Here is a 22,826-nt window from a genome sequence, read left to right on the forward strand (position 1 = left end):
TTACCGTGTCTCAGCGTCACCTCTTCAGTGGGTGTAGCCCTGAGCTCCTCTAATACCATTCTTCTATTACTTTTTCAGTAACTTGGAAATCAGCGTATTCACTAGCCCCTCTGTACCGAATCATAGCATGGGAAGTCCCCAAAGGGCCCACATGGAGTTGTTTACTTTTCCTTCACACAAGTGTCAAGCGCGGGCATGCTGGGCTGGGTAACACCTGTGGTGGTCTGAGGGACCAGCAGCATATACTTCAGGTGCTGCCTGTGTGGCTGTTCTTATCCACGAGGATAGTGACCCTGCAGGAATTCTACATTCAGCCATATTTGGGGGCTGGAGGGGGCCATGGATCCCACCCCTTGGCTCCAAGTCCCTTCCCTCTGGCTTTACCAAAATAGTATCCACTGGAAAGAGCCCTACCTGCCTTTTCAGAGGAGGTGGGAGCCTGGGAGTGGACTCCTCCAGCTTGGGGCATCGAGAGGGACCAGGAGGGCGAGAGGCAGAGCACAGGACGGGCTTACCTATGCCTGAGACATGGCGGCAGTCCTGCGAGAAGGAGGCAAGTGCACAGATGCAGCCCCAGGAGACAGGAAAGAAAAGGTGAGTGAGACTCAGGCATGCAGAGAGAGGAGAGCAGAAACAAGGAGTAGGAGCTGCAGTGTGCAGGGACAGAGCCCAGGCTGGCTAGGTTCCTGCAAGCCCTGCCCCGCTGGGAAACTGGATCCCTGGCTTTGCAGACATGTGGATGGACAAGCCCCGTGGTCCCCGCTCCGGGACAACGTGTGAATCCCACAGGCCTTACTTTTGGCTCAAACACAGGGCTCTGGGCCATCAGTGCCAGCCTACACCACTCTAGCATGGCCAGTGCGGTCCTCTCGGAAACAGAGAGCTTCCTGCCCACTCCAAGGACAAGGATGTCCAGGCCACATGGACAGAGGCCTCCCTAAACACTCCTGGGGGGCAGTATAGGAAGCCAGGCCTCCAGAAGGGACTGTTGAAACTATGTTTAGACAAAGGCAGGACTCAAAAAGTCTACTCTTTTGTAACCAAGCCACTTCCTGGGGAAAGTTAGTTATTCAGGAGAGGCGTGGCTTACCCCAAGGCCAAGGAGCCATTCATGTGTGCCTCTAAAGTTAAACAGTGAAGAGAGTGTCCCCCACAAAATGAGCCAAACTCTGTCATGGGACTGCTGACCTCCATTGACAGAGGAAACCTGACCTCTGACATGTACCATAATATGACAACACACATCCAAAGTCAAGCGCAGACAGTCACTGAGCTAGCTATGTGCGTAGACGAGTGAGCCAGAGGACTTTGCAGCCTGAACCACAGCAGCCAACATGCCCTGGTCAGACACAGCAACCCTTCAGGGCCTGCTGCGGCACGGAGAGAGGAGAGATAGCAGGGAACACTGGGGAGGATGGTCAAGTCCTTGCTGTTAGCTTAGTACCTCTGACAGGGGTACCTCCTTTCACCACGGACTTGAGCAGTGCTCTCCCACAAAGCCTCTCAACTTCGGTTATCCCGTCTCACACTGGCTACAAACCATGGTTTGAGTGCAAAGCCAAACTGGGAAACAATTTAACTACTGCAAGATGAGCTCCAGCAAACCATGGCTCGCAGGCCTAATCCAGGAACCTGTTTGTGTAAACAGGTTTTACCGGAATGCCGTCACACTTACTTGTCGAGGTATCCAGTGTGGAGGCTAGTGAACCCCAGGCCAATCTCTTAGCCAGCGGGATCCTGCCACCAGTAGGATAGGCCCAGTGGCCATGGGAGAGCCTTACCTGTTTCGAGGCTAAAGGGTTCTGTGTGTTCTCCTCAAACTTGGCTAACAGCTGATTGGCCATGGACTTGACTTTGTTCTGATTGCCACCTTCTTTAGAGTGCTCTTGAGAGGAGCCCAGGCTACGGCTGGAGAAGCCTGACAGCTGCAAAGGTTAAAACAGCATATTGGAATATAACCCAGCAGTTAAAAATTTGACTTCTGACCGTCCTTTCCAGCCCTGGGACTTCGGCTATACAACTCTGAATTTGCCCCATCTGAAAAATGGGAGGAGAGTCACACTTCAAGAGGTGATTGCCAAAAAAAAAAAAAAAAAAAAAAAATTAGTTTTAATAGAGAAGTGTTACATAAAATAGTTTCCGAAATACATCATTTTGAGAAATGAAGAGAGCATGTGTGTGTGGTGGGGAAGTCAGTTGGGCTATCATAAGCACAGGCTTTGGGCGGGTTTTCTCCTCTCTGTACTCCCTTTCCCAACTTCACCCACAACTCCAATCTTGAAAAAAAAAACAATTCAGAAATAACTTTAGATTTACACAGAAGGTACAGAAAAGTACAGCTTGCTCTGGAGTCCCCTGCCCCCAGCTGCCTCTGATGCAGCTTCAGGAACGGTCACAGCACTGTTATCAAAGCTGGGGAACAGAGGAGGCAGAAAGCTGTGAACTGGACCAGGGGCTCTGTTTGGATTGCATCAGTTTTTCCCTTCCCACCCATCTTCTGTTCCAGGCTCCAATCCAGGATCCCACACACTTAGTCATCTCGTCTCCTTAGTCTCCTCGGATCTCTGGCAATTTCTCTATCTTCCTTGGGCAGTTAGCAGACATTTCATAAAAAGATCCTCCGTCTGTGTTGGTCTGCTGTGCTGTCAGCATTAGCCTGGTCTGGAGGTTCTGAACACGCATGGCACAGGGGTGAAGGGCCCTTCACACCCATCCTTTTGGGATTCAGGATGGTAGCAAGACTATGAGGAGCAATGAAGCCCTTGCTTACGACGGTTTAGAAAACTGAGTTCCTCCTCACTCTAACTAATAAAATCTGAAAAACTCTAGTATTTCCTAATGTCTTCTCCTGTTCCATGGAATCTTCTCCCACACACCTCAGGGCATAGAGAGACCAAGTGGATGGTCAGCCCTCTCAAGGAGACAAAGTCCTCCCCATAGGAACAGCGTTCTGGAGATGGTAAAGAGGCGCTCATTCAGAAGAGATGTGTGGGAAGATGCAAGCTAGGGGTGACTGTTTTTGAAATAAGCTCCCAAGGAGAAGCAGCTCGGGGAGGCGGGGTGTATGCACATAGCAGTCAAGTGCTGGACAGACATGAAATGGGGAGCAACTCCTTACTTTAGCGTATGAATCGGGGCTTGCCTGTGAACCTGCAGGCTCAAGGGGGAGGTTGGAGTTTACACAGTTTACACAAAACCAAAGTTAGCCAGCTCAGCGGCCCGCACCACCAGATTCGAGTCATTGAGTCAGAGCTCCAGGGTCTGCATCATTTCTCTTTCATTTTCGTGTGTGTGTGTGTGTGTGTGTGTGTGTGTGTGTGTCACATGCACATTACAGAAATGCTCTTCAACCACACAGAAGGGGCACGTTTCTTGTTAAGTCCCGTGAAGCAAGCATCGATGTAGCTCACAAGTCATCCCATGTGCCTCTGAGTCACTGTTGACATCAGCCAGTAGGCTAGCTAGAGTTGGCACCCACATGTCTATGGCACAGGCATGCTTTCTTTTGCAGAATTAGGATGGCTTTGAAAAATAAAGTGCAGGGGCCAGGGAGATGGCTTTGTTGGTAAAGTGACTGGTATACCAACATGAAGACTCAGGTACCCCTAACACCCATATAAAAAGCTGGGTGCACTGGCACATATACCTAGCCTTGCCACTGGGATATAAAGACAGGCTGATTCCAGAGGCCCACAGGCCGGCCAGTCAAGCCTAATGGAGGATATATCACTTCACTGTGAGACCCTGCCTCAAAATAAATAAATAAGGTGGAGAGCAAACCAGAAAGATACTTGACCCTAATCTGTGACCCTCATATGCACACAGATGTGTGACAACCTTCCAACAGGCGCACACACACACACACGCACAGATAAAATGAACTACATATCTTGTATATATTTTTTAACAATTTGACAAGAATTCATACCCCCTTTCTGCTCTCATTGACAGAGGCAGGTTCTAGACTTTGACACAGTCCCCTACAGTTGTTTCCTTTCACCAGACGGTGGCACTCGAGGGCACCCAGCATTTGTCTTAAAGACAACAGGTCCAGAAGAAGAAAGGCAGTAAAAAGTACAGGGGGCCTGCTGCTGTCCCTTTCCTAAATACTTATTGTATTTAGTCATACTAAGTATTTCCTAAATACTTATGTATTTAGTCATTCATTAATAATGAACTATGTTATATAGAAAATCTTATTGATCTAAACACCCTGCAAAGTTTCAAACATTTTGGATGTATCAGCACATTGGAACAGCCATAGACCTCAAGCCAGGGAGGTTTCTTTCTTTGGGGGTATACAGAGGGAAGAAATGAAGTGAGAATTAGAACCGTGGCTGCTCTTTTATCAAACTGAGCCCAGTGGTATATGAGAGAGAGAGAGAAGCACACACACACACACACACACACACACACACACACACACAGGACCAGGGCTAGTAACATAGCTAAGCACACATAGAGACTGGTCCTCAGGACACCGGCCTTTGTGACAGCTGAACCCACAAACACACACCTCTTCCAGGTTGTTGATGCCCTGCCTCCGCCTCTTGTTCATGTCGCTCTCTTCGGTCTGCGTGTCTACCTGCAATAGCCAAGAAGACATGGTGAGCTCAGGGCCGTGGACACTGTTTGAACTGGAAGCACAGGAGTGGGGCATGCGTGTTTGGAAACAACTGTCAGCCTAAGAGTCAACAGGGAAAAGATGGCACTGAACACAAGTGTTGCCATGGAGTTTCGGTCAGGCATGGTAGGGAATCCCTACTCTGTCCTCAGAGTCCCTGCAACTCAGGCAGCGCAGGCCTCATCTCTATTCCAGCAACCTCGGGCTCAGAGGCGTTTAATCATGTGCCTGAGGTCAGAGCCACGCCTGGGATGCCCTCTGTGTGTGCTGCCTTACAGAAGCCACCCGACTTTATCTATTCCCGGGGCCTCCTGTGACCGGCATGGGTTCACCAGCAGAGAGCAGTCTCAGGACTTGAGTGAGCTGTCCAGGGCTTTGGTGTCAAGTTAAACCTGCAGTCCAGCTACCATTATAAGATTTAATTCATTTAAAATAATCATTAGATCCAACTTGAGGATTAGAGATCAAATGTCTAAGACAGTTTAGATTCACTGACTTCCTCATTCACTGCAGCTATTCATAGACTCTTTCCCTTTCACAACATATTACTGGGCTGTGCTGATAACCCCTCGCAGCACTCCTTGCTATCAGAACCTGAAGAATCTACTCAAGGCCTGTCAGGCTGGCCTAGGCAGATGAGGAGAGGCGTAAGGACTGAGCGCTCCCCTGTGGCCTGGGGTGAGGCTGGAGGCTGAATGCAGCTTCTTCTCAACATACGCCTTTGATCCACAGTAGGTCTACTTCCTAAAGGTAGACACCTTAACTACCAGCTTCCAGTGTCTGGGACCTTCTCCCAGTGGCTGTTTGCTGTGGGAGTCTGGAGTTAAAACCCACATGCCTCACATCTGTGTGGATTCTCCTAGCCTCTGGCTTCCTCCATGGCAGGGCCACATGGAAACCCAGCCTTAAGACACCACAAATTCAGATAGAGGTGCCATAGTTTCACTGTAAACCATAACACCTATCCTGGCCACGGAAGGGGCCTTTCAGGCCTGACTACTCTGAAATAGCAGGCTGGGGACCCAGCACAGAGTCTACTGTGCATTACTCAAGTCTAGTAAATACCCTCATTACACACACACACACACACACACACACACACAAGACTGCCATGTTCACCAGCTCCAAGAAAAAAAAAAAAAAACAAACAAAAAAAAAACAACCACAGTTTAGTCATGGATATTTGTTCAAAATTTGACCAAGGCACCAACCATAAAACAACAGATCAAAGGGCCCTGCCCCCCCCCCCCCCATTTCCTTCAGCTTCTCAGAAACCACTGTTTTGTGAATGGAAATAATCTCAGGGCAAACACCAAAAGAAACAAATGACCTTATTTTCAACAAGGCTGGGTTTTAGAGACACAAGCTGTTCGGGCTCCCAGCTCCCCAGACTGTGACTGGCTCTTAGGCCCGGAGACCAGAGCTGTGAAAGTACAGAATGTCCCATCAACAGAATGCTTCGTGCACAATCCTAGGGCTCTCTTTGTATTTTTGTTTCCACTTTCAATGAGGACTTGGCTTTTCCCACAAAGAGCAATCCATACTCCTCTCTCCTTTATACTTGACAGCCCAGGGTGGGACTATTCAAACATCTGGGGCCTGGCCAGATCCCATCTAGACTAATGTGACCTACGGGCTCACAGAATGCACTCCAGGAAGCGGGCCTCATGAGCAGCTCCTAAGAAGATCCCAGATCCTTCTGGGAGAATAAATGAAGTACAAGAAGGCAAGCTCTGCTTCTTAGCTTCCTCCACCATGACCCTAGGAAATAAAATGCTGTCTACGTGGAAAGGTTAGCAAATGCATGCACCCAAACGATGTTCACTTTCTCCTTTGGAAAAGTTCTATTGAGAACCTAAGAAAATTAAAATGTAGAGATTTGTTTATTTTTCCCGCCTGGAAGCCAAATGTTGACTGGAGACCTCTAACCAGGGCCAGTTTCTTGAGTGGTGTAGCAATTGGTAAGTTGGTATGTCCCACTAGATACCCGTACCTATGCTCATGCAAGTGAGCCTAATTAAATCCAGCGGGACAGGAACAGAGACATGGACACACACACACACACACACACACACACACACACACACACGCTGTGGGGGAGTCAGAGGGGACCAACTGGGAGGAAGAGGGGCTTTTGTGGGAATGGGGGTGTATGGGGGATGGATATGATAAAATATATTACATACACGTATGAAATTGTCAAAGAATAAATAAAAAATACCTTTTACCAAAAGCCCCTAATCACTGTGGACTTTATTATACTTGACAAAGAACCAGAAGCATACGGAAAAAGCAAATATTTCTCATGGCCAGGCAGAGAGAACATGAGAATAAACAAATGACTTTATCTTCCTATTAAATTTTCCAGTTCTTTCACCCTAGGAACTTTTCTTATCATGATTTTCCAAGGATTTGAAATAGTTGATGTGCCAAAAGCCATTTATTAAACCAAATGGTTTTCCTCTTTAAAAAATAACCAATAGTTCATATCTGCTAGCCTGATTATTAATCTGACTAGCAAAGAACAGCCTTGTCCCCACACATCCTGAGTTGTTTAGCTCAACTTTATACTTAGTTATCTGGCTAGCCTAATTTTGGAGGAATTTAATTCTGATTCATAGAAAGGATGGGTCAGTGTAGGTGATGGCCTGGTTGAGTTGGATGTCAATTTTAATATTTAAAATAAGGGCCAGCGGCACTAGCAAGAAAGCTTTTTCTTCAAGAAATCGTGGGTTCAGGTGCTACTCTATGGCTAGTGATCATCAGAAAATCACCTAGCTATACTTCTTAAACACTTCATAAAGTATAAATTGCTACACAAGTGTTAAAATACCTTAAGTAACAGAATTTTAAACATCTGAATTCTAGTTTTTACTTTGATAGTGTCTATATAGCTTATTAAAATTCAATACCTCCAAGTCCAAGTTTCCCTACCCACTACACTGGAAGGATATCATGTTCTCAACCTTCCTCCAAAGGATGTGTGGGTGGGTGTATGGTTGGATGGGTGGGTGGCTTGGTGAGTACATGGGCGGATGAATTATGGATGGATGAATGGATGAGTGGGTGAGTAGAAGAATGGATAGGTGGCTGGGTTGGTGGGTAGGTGGATGGATTAAGTGAGAGGTGGGTGGGCGAATGGATAGATGGGTGAGAGGGTGGGTAAACAGGCTGATGGATAGGTGGGTAGGTGGATGGATGGATGCGTGGATGGGTGGATGAATAGATAGATGGGAGAATGGGTGGGTGGTTGGGTAGATAAATAGGTGGGGGGGTAGATGGATGAGTGGATAGGCGGATGGACTGATGATGGCTAGATTGGTGGGTAGATAGATGGGTGGTGAGCAGATTAGATAGACAGAGAGGCACTTTTTAAAACTCTGAAAAATAGTATCTGTGTAGAAAGATTAAGGCTTTAGAGCAGCATTTGGACTACCCTGATTACACACAGAAGAGTTATGCTTGTGTGAACTTCAACCCTACTTGGGACAAGTGCTGGCAGAGCAGTACCTGGATGATCAGGGAAACTCTCTGGGTTAGTCAGCTGACCTTTAGAATGGGCATTCTAGGGCAGGTGATGATTTCATTGGGTCTCACAAGAAATGAGCCCAAGATGAGAGAATCACCACGCATCCTCATGTGCAAATAATTTAACAAGGACAATGACTGACTTTAGTGTCCATAAAAAGAGGCATCAGCCATGGGTGGGAGGTTTAGGACAGTCCAAAGGAGCACAGATAAGAGCATGTACAGATTTGCATGAGTACAGGATAGGCAAGAGGCAGAAAATGTGGATACAGATGACACCTACTTGCATGGTGATAACAGTTTAGGAACTCCCAAGAACTTTCATCCAATACTAAGAAGTGTTTAGCTGCTCACCAAAATTACAGGCAGACTGTAGAAGCAGACCAAAGACTTCTAAAGAGGAAAATATGCCCAGTCTTCCTTTTCTAGGCATGGACTACCGTCTTGATTGCTTAGCAACCCCGAGTGAAATAATCTCCCTCAAAGCAAGCCTGCTTCCTAATGGAGAAAACACTTTCTATTTTGCTTGAAATTGGTATGTCTTGCTGAGATTTGAGTGTTGCTCGTAAGATAAGAGGAGAAAAGAAAGACGCATTAAATCCTGAAAGAAAACCTGGAGGTAGAGAGATTATTAGGACTAGCTTAGCAGAGGACAATGAATCCTCTAAAGAATAAGATGAAACACAGCAGAAGGACTGGACAAATGGACATGTTAGGATACTTCTCTGGAGACCAGGAGACATCAGGGAGAGACAGTGAGGAGTGCTAATTATAGATGCCCTTATCAAGGCTGTAGGCATTGTGGGGCAGATATGGGATAGAATGGTCCAGGAAGGGTCTAACCTAAATCCATATTCCCTGAGGCTACACAAGTTCCCATGCTGGTGGGACATATGTCTGATTGTACCAATATCTGTGTGGCATCACAGAGGTGGAGCCACCACAGATGGATAAGAATGTGTGTGTATGGTTCTCAGGATCTTGCGTAGGACCCAGCTTCTCACTACCTCTCAGCTACCATCACTTCAGCATGTTCCATGCTGGATACATACAAAGGCCTTTCGATGAACACGCAGTGCAGGGGGCAAGGCAAGGGAGTATAACGCCATAGTTCGTGACCTCGGGCAAGCCACCTGGCCTCGGGCGCTGGCTTGTATCTGGAACTGTGAACATACTAAGCAAGGGCATTCCCGGCTTCTCTGGGCTACACTGGATGAAGCAAATTGTTTCACGTCACACATTAAATTTAGAAGTGTCCAACCCGTGGCTTTGTAGGTTGGGAGAACACACATTTTTATTTTGTGTGATTGCGACACAATGATCTCATTTACAAAGTTCACACTTAAGAAACACATAATTAAGCTAGAAAAAAATTGCCATGAAAGGTCTCATTAGGTAGGCATGATAGTGAATATGTTTAATGCCAGTGGAAGGGGCAGAGGCAGGAAGATCCCTGTGAATTTGAGTCTAGCATGATCGACAAAGCGTGACCCTGTCTCAAACAAAGCAAAACAAAACAAAACAAAACAAGTCTTACCATGTTTTAATTAAGTTCACGATTTTGTGTTCATAGCTATCCTGGGGAATACTCCTACCTTCAGGCCACAGGTTGGATATCATAGATAAAATGATGATTATTCTTAAGACCTGTGGTTCCTGAACTGTGTAACTAAGTTCACCAGAGTGAACACAGAGAAATGACAGGACACTCAGTGATATCTGTCAAACATCTTGAAAAACACTGATTAAATAATTTAACTGCTTCGACAATAGAACCTCAAGCATGCTTTTCCTTGTCTGGCAACACTGTGAAGAAGTCACAGACATTAACAGTGCTATAAATCTGGAAGGTTCTAGAACCTCACTATGTCCTGAGCTTGTGCTGGTTAGTGTTTGTCAACTCTAGAGTCACAAACTAGGGTCACCCGGGAAGAGGGAACTTCAACTGAGGAAACATGACCAAAAGACGGGCCTAATGTAGCACAAGGCTAAGGGGCATTTTCTTGACTGGTTATTGATGGGCCCAACCCACGGTGGATGGTGGATGCACCTCAGAGCAAAGCCATAGAGAGCGAGCATTCCTCCATGGCTTCTTCTTTAGTTTTTGCCTCCGGATTCCTGCCCTGAGCTTCTGCTCTGGCTTCCTTTGATGACAGACTGTGACATGGATGTGTAAACTAAATAAACCCTCTCCTCCCCCAAGTTGGGTTGGTCAGTGTTTTATCACAACAGAGAAGCAAACCAGGATAGAACTCAAAGCCAAGAACACCACATTATTCACTTCTGTGTAATTGCTCCCATCATCAAAACAATTAAAAAGCACAGCCTTAAAGTTAGTGGGGAATGAGGACTACTGAATGAAAGAATAATTTAATGAATGGAGATGTGAGAAAATAGACTACTACAATACCCTTGTCACTTAACCAAAATCTATCATATCTCTGAACTGAACTTTTTAGTAACATGAGAAATGAGCTTCATGGGGCAGAGCTAACCTGGGTTCACTCTTTAAGCATGCACCCACTGAGCTATGTGCATATCTTTTGAGTCTTGATCTATGTAATTTATCAACATAAACAAACTTGGACATGAAATTCTGCCTCCTCTTCCCCAATAACCTGCAATGAGGAAAAAACCAGACCAAACAAAACAAAACAAAGACCAGTCTGAAACTTACCCGTGGGGTTCTCTTCCTGGGAAACGTGAGGTTAAGATAGTTGTTTGGAATGAATGATTTGCCCAAGCCAAAGTCTGCATGTTCTCCATAGTTTTTACGCCAGGAATCTGTTGAGAAGTAAAGACAACATTGAAGTTGGGATCCGGGTTCCAGGTGGTGATGTAACCTGTGGAACTCTCCGAGAATAATCCCCTCACCCTGACCTTTTTAAAGCCTTGACTGGATGAGGGGTATGGGGAGGCCACTACATCTTTTCAAGGGTCACCATTGTTTGGCCTCTGAGTCAGAGGGAAGGTGCCTGTTTGCTGCAGAGTGGTCAGCACCAGCCAGACTTGGGCTGGAGGGCAGGGATAACACCAGAGTCTAGGCACAGTCTCCATGCTTACCCATAGGTCGCAGTGGGGTGCCCCGGAAGAGCTCATAGAACTTGGAGAGGTACATGACCATGCTGAGCTTGTCTGGCTCCTGGGTAGATGCCATCTCTTTGCCTGTGGTCACAGGCAGGATCCCAAACTCACGCTTGGCCACATCAAATGCTAGTTGATTGTTCTCCACAGTATCATCTTCATTCAGTGAGTCAAAGTTGCTGGAGGATCAAATACCAGGGCAAGTTCAGGGCGAGATAGGATGAACTGAGCCCATAGGAGCACCGTGGGCTGATGATTTTTCCATCCCCACTGAGCTCCAACCTCAAGCTCAGGAACATGCCTCAACCACGAAGGAACTGAATCAGACACAGGCTATGAGCACATCACTGACCTAGGCTGAAACTATCAGGAGATAGTTACCCTCTTTAGAACTGTAGGAGTTACTGTAATTACTTTTCTTATTCATTTTTCATTTTAATTGCTGTGGTAACAGGAGCTTTTCTCAAACCAATTCATGTGGAGATGAGAGTCCCATCTCCTCCTGTTTATTTGGTAGCTTTCCATCCATCTTTTAGGAAGGGTTTGTATGTGTGGGGGTCTGTGCTACTTGGCATGTCAATAGGTATTGTTCTCTGCACATCACGAAGGGTTTCCAGAATGTCATCTTATCTTCCAGTTGACCCTGCCATTTAGCCCACATACAAAGCAGCTCTAGAGGGTTCCAGAAATGACCTGACAAATCTGGGTGTCAAAAATTGCTTCTTTGGCTGAGTTAGGTCTCTCTTCTACTTCCTCTCCTGGGTCGGTGTGTGTGTGGGGGCTTTGAGACCTATGCTAAAATTTCCCAAGTGTGGCTACTATGGTTGGGGGGGTCGTCAAGGCAGATTAGACACAACCAATGGTCTATACCAGGGACATTGAGCAAACATGCTTCTGTCAAACAAGGGAAAAGCAAGATTTAGGAAGCAACCCAATAGGAACTTGTAGAGAGAAATACTGAGCTTGGCTGGGGGGAGGGGTGTCTTCAACCAGAGAAGGCTGGGGTCCCTTGTGTTCAGTTCCACACTCACATCAGCTCTGGCCGGAAGCGGTGGATGATGGCACACAGGGCCAAGCCGCTGCGCCAGGATGTGGTCAGGTCGGTGACCCTGACGTGCTGGTACCCCTCGGTCTGCTGCTGGCACCAGGTCAAGAGCTTGTTAGGTCGTATGTCTGACTCTGTGGGGGAGAATACGGGTGGTGACACTGTAGAAATTTCAGGTAGTTCAGCCTGACCATCGCTCCCACTGCCATCAGGGCTGGGAACCAGGAAGAGTGCACGCGTAGATGCAACCCCGGTCAACAGGAAGCATACCGCCTAACAGCACTGTCCCTGTAGACTATGGCCAGGTCCAGGGTTGGAGGCTAAGAACACAGACTCTGCCTCTCCTGGGAGACACCAATGTCATGGAACTGTCGTGGATAGAGGAGCTCATGACCAGGTTGGTTGCTAGCTGGTCCAGGGAGAAGAACTCTCTAAAGAAAGTGTCTGGGGATGTGTACTTGAGCTGAATATTGAAAGTATCTCTGAATTCCTTAGACAGACGCATCACAGGAAAACAGCTGCAGTGACAGCCAAGGATGTGGAGAGCCTGCCACGCTTGTGTAACAGTAAAAGCTTACTGCTACAAACAGGGTTTTACAGCTGGGCATGTGGTGCACACAGGGAGGGGAGGGAGAGGCCTGACAGACAAGAGGTAGTTGAAGTGTCTCTCGTAGGAGAGGGGAGAGAAGCTGGCTGCTGGGGGGTTCCTCATTGAACCATCACTCCCCTGCTTCTGAGCAAACACTGTGCCCAGTGTTGGAGATCAGAAGAGGGGTGACGGCTTGAGGGGTGACAGCTCAGGAATCTGTTGTCTAGTTGGGGAGATAGGACACTCACCCCAGAAACAAGAGGCAAAGAAAAAACCAGCCCTGTGGAACTCCCTACAGTGGACTTTCTTGTGCTAATTGCTTGGCAAGTAACTGCTTGTCTTAACTCTGAGAATCCTGTCTTGCTCTTATGGATGAGGAAGCTGAACGACAAAGAGGAGAGGCACCTGTGCAGGTCACACAGGTAATGGGGCAGAGCCAGGCTGTGGGTCTGAGCACACACCATCCCCTGCACACCTTGTCCCAGGGTTCCAGAAGGGCAACTTACCCCGCCTAGAGAGGCTGACAGATCTCCCTCCTGAGCCCCATCTCTCCAGAGGGAAGCGGTCCAGCTCCTTTGTGATGTACAAATGTTTCACCTGGGAACAGAAAGACTGCATATCTGCCCACCAGTTCCCAGATCCTGGGCTTAAGCCTCTCTCTGCCCCATACCAGAGCCTAACTGATAGTACCTTCTTCAGGTGTTGGCTGGCATGACTTTCAGCAGGGCATCCAGACAACTGACTCACAGACAACAGGCCTCAACTCTCCTCCCAGATGTGGGAGAACTGACCGTGAATGTCTAATTGGCTAATAAAACCCTGTACTACTCTCTGCCCTATTAATTGAAGAGGGTAGGGGTTGGGTGGATAAACTCCCCAGGATAAATGACATTCAGGCCCACACATGGTAAGGAAGAGAGAGATATCTAGGTAATTGAATTATTTTGAAGAGAGAGAGATATAATAAGTTCACGTTTGCACAGTGACAAATTAACACATGGAAATATATGCAAACATGCAAATGAACATAGACATGGCCAGCACCACGCGTGTGCTAGTTTCCTCCTGTAGGCTATAAAGAATGCTGTCTCTATTGTATCTATGAAAAGAATTGGTTCCACCCTTGGGCTGGCAAGCTTTGGTGGCCTCAGTCCCAGGGAAGTGACAATGAGACCATTCCTTTTCCTCAGGTCACTGCAGGGGCTTAAGACAGGCTTGGAGTGGGCTTACCTGTTGAGGTCTGACGCAGTGCAAGTTCAGGTTTGGGTACCGTGTGGCTGGGTCCAATGTGTACTGCTCAAAGTTTTTGTTGATGTTCTCTGGGGTTGTCTGAGGTAACAGCCGGTAGAGACTCTCTCTGCAGGGAGGCAGAGCTCAGAGGTCAGGGGTTGCTCTTGCCACCTCAGGCCCTCATACCTACACTCCTCTCTTCCCAGGCATCCCTGACTGTGTTTGTATACTCCTGCCCTGTGGTGTCTGACATACTTCTGAGAATTGGAGAATGTGTCAAGGGACAAAAAGGGGGAGAGAGAAAAATAGCACCCAAGTGGTGGGGGTGTGGCCTCCCTCCCTGGGCAGGAGGCAGGAATGCAGGGCTAGCATCTCAGTAGCCTCTGGTTCAGCTGAAGCCACCACCCAGCCACGCTGTTCCTGTGGCTTGCACCTGTGGCTGAAGTGGCCGTCAAAAGCCTGTCTTCCATATCACCACTAACTCTTCTAGTCAGTCATCTGTTCACGGTCTTATGGCCAGAGCAAGGTCCTGTAGGATCAGCCTGCAAGGTCACAGAACCCAGGACCCAGTGACCCAGGACAGGTCTCTGTGCAATGTCCTTGAAGACGTCCTTAAATAAGCCTCTTGGGCCTTGTGTGGATGAGACAGGACTAGCTTATGTCAAGAATTGTCACTACTGTTGGGGCCTAAGACACCCACTGAAACCCACTGAAGGAGATGAATTACGACACAGAGTATCCTAGGAGAACCTCCGATCACTTCAGGACACACAAGGGAAGGCAGATAAACTCAAAGCAGAGGCTGCTGAACATCCAGCCTTGGCTCTACTCCTGCCCTAGCCTTCTGCCCAGCAGCCCCCAGTTATGTGCTCTGCTTGTGAGCCTCACCTTTCAGCTAGCACCTCCAAGGGAGGGGTACCCTGGTACCAGCTCTTCACCATCCATGCTGTGTCAAAGGCTGCCAGGAAGCCTCGGGCGCAGCCTGTGCCCATGGGCCAAAATGGCTGTAACAGAACACATGTAAAATTCCCACCGACTCTGCTGACTTGCAGTCTTCTCTCAATTCTATCTGGCACTCTCTGATTACCATCTCTGAGCCAGGGCAAGGGCAGAACCCTGCTGCCCACAGCTTACCAGAGCCATGGGCAGCTGTGGCAGTAATGTGAAATGTTTTAATGGCCGCACAGGTAGTGACGCTACCTGGTGGCTCCGGAAGAGAGAGAATGGAACCAGGGAATGCTTCATGAAAGTGTGGCCTTTATGCTCACTCTAGAGTATGGGGTGGGATTCTGATCTCTTTCCATTTGGGAAGATTAGGGGCAAAGGCTTTGTGGCTGGAAAATGCTGGAGCCTACCTGAGTACTTAGCACAGGAGGAGTATGAGGAAGGGAGGGTCAGGAGGGAGACAGGGCTAGAAGCGGTGGGCCACAATTAAGGGTTAACAAGCACTGATCTGGTCACACCAAGGGTAAACAGCTCACCCCATGGTCGACCCAAAGCCAGGTCTGCAACCTGTCTCTCAGCCTTGGATAACGTTGCAGACCCTGTCAGCATTCACATTTAGATCAGATGCTAACCCCCAAATGGCCATTTATCTAAGGATCCTTGCACTTATGGGGGTGAGAGGGAAAGCCATGGCTATAACCCTACACTTTGAAAACCTCTGTCCTCCTGCACACTCTGGAAGAAGGCCTACACAGAAAGGCCACACAGGATCAGCCACACAGGCAACAGGTCCCAGCCCTACTTTGGAGTTTACATGTTCTGAGGAGGACAGTCTTGGGCTCTAGACCAGGGCTGGTTAATTTTATTCTTCAATCTAGAAGCATCCCAGAAGAAGCTGGAAATGGGGGAGAAAAAAAGGCTTCTGCTACGAGCAAGCTCACAAATCTCAGAATTCAGCCAAACGGGCTAGCTCCCAGGCCAAGATGACCTTGGCAGAGGTCTGCCCATTGTCTGAGAACCTGCCCTTCCCTGGGATGTGGGCAGCGGAGACTACGAGCCTGAGTGCAGATGTGTGGATCTGAACTGTAGCACGAGCTGAGGGCTCTAAGGGCAGGGAGTACCTCGAGCAAGCTGTCACCCACGAGGGCCACGAGTAGTTGGTGAGACTGGCGCTCACGCATCAGGGCTGCGTTCTCCGAGGCATACATGGAGGTGAAGTCAAACATGGCCACATCTGGCTGCCCGTTGTGATTCATGGCAAAGTCTAGGGATGGCAGCTGGTAATTGGTGGCGAAATCTGCGGCTTCGCGGGCGTAGGAGAGCAGGTTGTCCTGGTTCACGTTCTCTGTACACAGCAACATCTCGGTGTCAATGTAGTCCTGGGGAAGATCAAGACATCCGTCAAGACCTCCCTCCTTGCCAAAGCGCTAGATTCACACGCCACCTAGGCAAAAGGGTCTTCACTACTACTCAAAACAGGAGTAGAGGGGCTGGGAGATGAATCGGTCTGTAGAGCATTTGCTGTGCAAACATGGGAAGCTGGGTTCAAACCCTGGAACCCACAGAGAAATCCAGGCAGGACAGTGTGTGGTTATGGCCTCAGTCCTGGGGAGCAGAGACAGAAAGCTCCCTGGGAGTTTTTTGTTAGCCTGCCTAGCCTAATTGGTGACTTTCAGGTCGGGGAGAGCCCTTGTCTAAAAAAACAAGATGATGGATGGCTTCCGAGGGATCACTCCTGAAGCTGACCTCTGACCTCCAGAGAGATGCACTCATGTGCATGTGTATCTGTAGAGGTATGTGCACAAACACATACACACTTGTATGCATGCACATATGTCTCTGTGTGTGGGTGGTGTGCATTTTCAAAACAAAACTAGAAAGCCGGAGTCAAGGAAAGAAACACATGCCCCAGCCATGGCGATTAGCATGGTTGTGATTAAGCACCCATTTGGCTTTGGGCTTCTTGGCATCCAAGGCAAAGGGGAAATGTGATATGGGCTTTCCTTATCAGAAAATGAGGCATAGCAATTCCTCAGGGGAGGCAAACTTTTCCTGGCACTGAGTGCTGAAAGATTTGTCTCCTGTGGGAATTTAGATGGAGGACACTGGGAGCCGTAATCAACAGTGCACTTGATAACAGCCTCCCGGCAAACAAGGAGCACATCGCCCTTTGCACATTGCAATAACCTCAAGTACAATTAAGAGCCAGTAAACGTGATTTAATCATGGATGGAGTTAAGTTACTAGGGTCCAGATATGCTGTGGCTAGTGGTCAAACAAGATAGGAGAAAAAAATGGGATGCTGTGCCTGGAGCATAGGAGCCCCCAGGGCATGAAATGGCTTTACTAATTCATACTGCTATGAATAGTGGTATATGCTGAAATGTAAAGTGCCAGTATGAGTGGTCTCAAGACATGCAGCCTCCTCTATGAGCAGAGTGACCTTCTGTTTCCATTTCCTGGGGAGCTATGATTTCAAATGCTCTGTCTTGTACCCAGATTGTACTCAGGATTCACCCATGAGAAGTCTGGAGAAGGCACCTCAGCAGGTACACCTGAGGGAAGAAGAGGGCATCACAGTGCCAGACTGACCAGCTAGCAGTGAGCTGGCAGACGTGGAAGCCCAGCCTGTGTGCGTGTGTGTGGGGGGAGTGAGGCTAGTTTCACCTGGTTACTCACGCTTCCAGGCCAGATGCCAGCACAAGCTGGTGAGGTCATAGGCACACTGTTCCCTGGCAAGCAACAATGAGTAGTCCCAGGCCACACTGGGACCCGGAGGCAGCTGACCTGAGGCTGCAGAATCCTCATCTTAAAGCAATGAGCACAGGAGCTCTGGAAGGATGGGGCCTGACCAAGGTGCTCATCCTCCCCACCTCCTCTTGTTTATGTCTATTTATCCATATGTGTGTGTCTATGTAAGCATATGGTGCCTGCATGCAGTGCCTGGAGAGATCAGAAGAGGGCATTGGATTTCCTGAAACTGGAGTGATAGGAGGTTGGAGCCTCCTGATATAGGTGATAGTGACCAAACTTGGGTCCTCTGGAGGAACAGCAAGTGCTCTTAACCTTTAAGTGCCATCTCTCTGGTGCCATCTTGTTTTCTCTTTATACTTGATGATACATGTTCCGCCTGGGGCACATACCTGCAATCTCAGCTCTTGGGGGCAAGAGGATGGAGAGTTTGGGTTATACAGTAAGACATTAAGTAGCTCAGAACAAAAATAAATAAATAAAACAAGAAGCGAAGCCACGGAGAAAAACTGAGGAGCCAACAAGACAGAAGAACAAGCGTCCAAACAAGGCTGAGTGTGGAAGAACCTTGAAAGCCACTATCTACACATGATGTGTACATGTGCCTGTAGACATATATGTGTGTGTTTTTCATGCATACTCCCCCCAAAGTCGTATCTTAAGAGCTCTTTTTAGACTGGAATTATTGAACTTTGTAGGCATAAGTCTGAGATTCAGAAAAACAACATCTTGGCTACCATCCTGAGTTGGCTGATGAAAGAGTCTCTGCTTATCTCTGACAGCACATACAAGTGAGTGCTCCCCCATTGCAAAGGGACACAGTGTAAGACTCCTGAGTGATGGCATCTCTATGTTCCACAAGGACAAGAAGTTCCCATCTCCAAGTGAATGTGACCTCTAGAGAAGGAGTGGGGCCAAGTGAATGGCATTTGAGGAAGAAAAAGCTTCAGCTGATAATGTTCGGGGCACATCTGGGCAAAGGTCCCTCATCACAACATGTCTGAAACATATCAATGTGGCTGGGCAGTCGCACAGTGCCAAAGGCAAGGAAGGTGGCAGGCTGTCTCTTCCCCCTTGCATGGATTCTAACAGGATGCTATCTTCTCCCACATCTGCTGATGCTGACAGTTCATTTTGCCCAGGGGAAGACAAGTAAGGAATCACAGCCCACAGGTACATACATTAATGATGACGCCTTTGTCCAGCAGGCTCTGCTTCTTGGCTGTCATGACAAAGTAGTGGGTGCAGTCCCTGTAGTAAACAATGTTCTCGAGATCAATCCCTGAAAGGAGAAGCATTCAGACTCAGTTTACCAATCTGCACCTTGCTCCATTCCAGGTCTCATTATGTACATGTTGAAGAGGCATGTAAAATAAACAGTGAAGACATACCAGGCTGTGGAAGGCAGAAGAGAGGACCAAAGCCACCCAGGTCAAGGCGGGTAGCTTTTATGGCTGCACAAAGACATGCTCAAACACAAAACAACCAAATGACATACAACAACCACAACTTTCCAGTATTCCTAAGAAAGTGTTAGAGGAAGTGCTGGACGGGACCAGGGATGCTAAGCAAAAACCAACGTTGAACCCAACTGCATGGCTCAGGCCCCAGCCATGGTGTGCACTACAGATCTCTACCATGTCCTAGCTTGCATGAGAAAACCCAGGTCAATGGAACAACAATCTAGGTTAGAGGCCTAGATTGCACCATGGTGTGTGTGTGTGTGTGTGTGTGTGTGTGTGTGTGCCTGTGTGTAGGCCAGAAGACAACCTTGGGTATTATTTTTCAGGTGCTAACCTTCTTGAGACAGGGTCTACCATTGACCCAAAGCTCAGCAACTAGACTAGACTGGCCACACAGTAAGCCTCAGGGGTGCTACTGTTTCTACACCCCAGAGCTGGATTACAAACATTCACCACCATGCCCAACACTTTCATGTGGTTCCTGGGAATTGAATTCAGATCCTCTGTGGATCAGCCCTAGACCTCATCGTTTGTCCTTTCCATGGATAGCAAAACATTCATACATTAGGTTTCTGCACTTAAAATTGGGCTATGAGATGATTGCTCAGTTCTCTGTTCTCCAGGGGATGCAGGGAAGCTCAGCCAGAGCCACTGACTTCACCTAAGTGCTTAGTAGACAGTTAAGTTGTTAGGGCTGCTGAGTTAGACACACGGGGGTAGGGCCGGAACCCTAAGTATTAAGCTCCCTGGGTGACTTAGATGTTCACTGGAGCCCCAGACCCTCTGGCTCAGCTCATGTGATGGAAAATAACAGGCACACAGTGACCTCAGAGCATCTACACAAGGTGTGCTGGGTAACCATAGCAACACCTTTATTATTACAGTAAAATAGGAAACAGCCAGGCATGCAGAGGGCCCCCAAGAGAATCAAAGGAAATTTATTGCTGTCACTGATGTGAGACAATGACTTATGGAGGCAACAGCAGCCAAGTTTAAAGGAAGCTCGTGAAACCTTTGGAGAAACACACATAATGTCCTGTTATAACCCCTATTTGATGGTTTGGGTATTTATTTTCTTTGCTTCTAAGGGGAAGGAAGGGCTGGAGAAATGAGTATTAAATCATTCAAAGGATATTATACTCTGAAAAGGAAATATCAAAACTTGTAATAATAAATTGTGGAGGCTCAGAGGGACAGAAGATGGCAGATACCACTGTGGCCAGCAAGAGGCAGAGGCTGGCTCAGCAACTTAGCCAGTTCCTAGAAGCTGAGCCTTACAGGAAATGGTTCCATGGAAAGTGTTACCCTGACAGGAGACTCACGGAAGGTGGAGATCAGAGGCCAGGGTTTTAAGTGAACATATGTATCTTTTTGGGTTACATGGTCTCTGTTACAAAGACTCATAGCGGAAACAGCCATAGACAAGACTGTGAATGCATGTCCACGGCTGTGTTGTGAAATCAAAGCCCTTGCTAAAGGACCTTGAAACCTGAATGTCCTATCATCCCAGTGTATCATGAAGCCTGATCTTTTTGATCCCTTCCTTTGGCCCCTTGAATACAGAAAACCACTCCCATCTCAAAGGCAATACCAAGAGTTATGTGGTCATCCACGGTCCTCAGACTTGGATGCCAAGAGATGCCATAGGCCCCCAGACCTACCACAAGGACTATATGAAAGATGTGATGTTGAATGAGAAAATGAGAGACAGGGGCAATATTTAACATGTGCTAAGGAAAGGAGAAGGGAAAGGATGGCTGTGTTGATGAGAAGTGGGGCCACGTGGAGCCAGTGTGTAGGTGCACTGTCAGTTGACGAAGGGCAGACTGGTCGGTCGGACAGTTATCGATGGCATATTTTCACCTTTTCATAGACCAGGGCTCCTAAATTCGAGGCTGGCCTCACATTTTCTAGGTAACTGGTGCTGGTCTTGAAAGCTGATCTCCCTGCTCCCACCTTCCGAGTGCTGGGATTACAGCACGTGCGGCTGTGCCTGGCGAGGCTTATTTTAACATTCCCATTGTACCGGCTTTTCAAGGAACAATGTGCATTTTCGGGCAGGTTACAAAAAGGCCAGTTCCTCTTTGTTTCTGCTCTACTCTTGTGGGCACTTGCTGTTCGTTTACTAGCTATCTGGCCAGGTGGGATTAAGTCTTGGTTTGCTGATCTGCCTCAGGCTTTAAGCCCAGTATTTGGAACGCAGCATGTATTCAAAAGAGTATCTGCTACGCTGTCGAATCAATGCCTTCTGTTCTATAGACCCATGGTTAGGTGACAACCGCTGCCAGCACATGGTGGGGAGGGGGCGGGGTCCTTGTCTTATCTCACAGGGAGGGGCGGCTGATGTGCCATACAGGGTCCTCCCCTCAGGTTATAGGCTCCCTCCTCAGACTGTCCCCAGCATATCATGCTGACCTTGGACACAGCCTTGCTGACTACCCCGTGTTCCGGTGCCTTATGTGGGTACCCTCTTTGGATACGGGGAAACTTCAGGAGGGTTATTTGTATTCCACAGTACTGAGCTCCGACATAGGACAGGCAGCCAATACATGCCTACTATCCATCAGCAAAGTCTATTATCTATTTGCACACACAGCATCCAGAACATTCTCTCAAGATTCCATCTTGTCCTTGAAGGGCCTCTGCTCATCTTCTGCACTGAGAGAAAGCTTTGGTCCCATACTTCAGTCCCAGCAACCACTGGAGGCCAGCAGGCCTATGAACAATTTAGAAATCTTGGACTGGGGACTGGGGAGATGGCTTAGTCAGAAAAATGTATGTTCTGCAAGTACTGCAGAATGGGATTTGATCCCCAGAATCTACGAGGTCTGGGAAGGCAGGCATGGTATTGTAACCCAGTGCTGGGGAACTGGACACAAATCCCTGGGGCTCACTGGCCATTTAACCTAGCCTACTTGAGTATTAGACCTAGGAGAGGCCTTTTCTCAAAAATAAATAAATAAATTTTAAAAAAGTGGAGAGCATCTAAAGAATGACACTAGAGGTTATCCTTTGGCCATCACTCATGTACATGTACACACACACACACACACACACACACACACTCATAGAAACTGTGACTAGGGTCTGGTTTAGAGAAGCAGGACTCCCACCTGTCTCTTCTTTCAGGTCCTGAAAGAACTTCTGATTAAAGATGAAGGCCACACCACTGATCTCCTCTACCTTAGCCTCAGCTGTGCTGTTCCTGTTTATGAAGTTGGCGGTGATGGCGATGGCCAGCTTTCCTCGGAACTCTTTCCTTCTGAACCCTGTGGAAGGGAAAGTTCAGGAGGTCAGTGCTCTAGGTTGGGTGGGAATTCAGACAACATTGCTGAAGACACTCTTCTCAGTGCCCACAGACCACGGGGATGGGGTCTCTGGAGCAGGTAGGTACCAGGCTCAGTCTTCTGCAGATGTGCTGGGAATGTCACTGAACACACTCTTAAGGCCCTTCAGCACTAGGGGTCCTACATGATCCAAATGATTTTGTTAGCATTTTAAATGGAAAAGAAAGCCTTCTTTTGAAAAGTAAGATTAGACTGGACTCCCACAGGACAGGGATGGTAG

The 22,826-nt window shown here is 47.9% G+C and overlaps 1 protein-coding gene across 6 annotated transcripts in view; it reads right to left on the reverse strand.

The window, feature by feature from the left end:
* Positions 1 to 22,826, reverse strand: part of Mical2 (microtubule associated monooxygenase, calponin and LIM domain containing 2) — a 179,683-nt gene that overhangs the window by 75,203 nt on the left and 81,654 nt on the right. For 5 of the 6 annotated variants that reach the window (XM_060367025.1, XM_060367023.1, XM_060367024.1 and 2 more), the window contains 12 exons: positions 22,373 to 22,528; positions 18,978 to 19,078; positions 16,167 to 16,424; positions 14,989 to 15,104; positions 14,101 to 14,227; positions 13,377 to 13,467; positions 12,268 to 12,415; positions 11,216 to 11,415; positions 10,830 to 10,936; positions 4,517 to 4,585; positions 1,782 to 1,925; positions 415 to 540 (listed from right to left, as the gene is read on the reverse strand). In XM_060367025.1, coding sequence (XP_060223008.1) covers positions 415 to 540; positions 1,782 to 1,925; positions 4,517 to 4,585; positions 10,830 to 10,936; positions 11,216 to 11,415; positions 12,268 to 12,415; positions 13,377 to 13,467; positions 14,101 to 14,227; positions 14,989 to 15,104; positions 16,167 to 16,424; positions 18,978 to 19,078; positions 22,373 to 22,528 — 1,643 coding nt within the window. The remainder of the gene's footprint in view (positions 1 to 414; positions 541 to 1,781; positions 1,926 to 4,516; positions 4,586 to 10,829; positions 10,937 to 11,215; positions 11,416 to 12,267; positions 12,416 to 13,376; positions 13,468 to 14,100; positions 14,228 to 14,988; positions 15,105 to 16,166; positions 16,425 to 18,977; positions 19,079 to 22,372; positions 22,529 to 22,826) is intronic. The other variant, XM_021627847.2, reaches the window with a different exon arrangement.

This window comes from Meriones unguiculatus, chromosome 14 (assembly GCF_030254825.1).
Source record: "Meriones unguiculatus strain TT.TT164.6M chromosome 14, Bangor_MerUng_6.1, whole genome shotgun sequence".
Lineage (NCBI taxonomy): Eukaryota > Metazoa > Chordata > Mammalia > Rodentia > Muridae > Meriones > Meriones unguiculatus.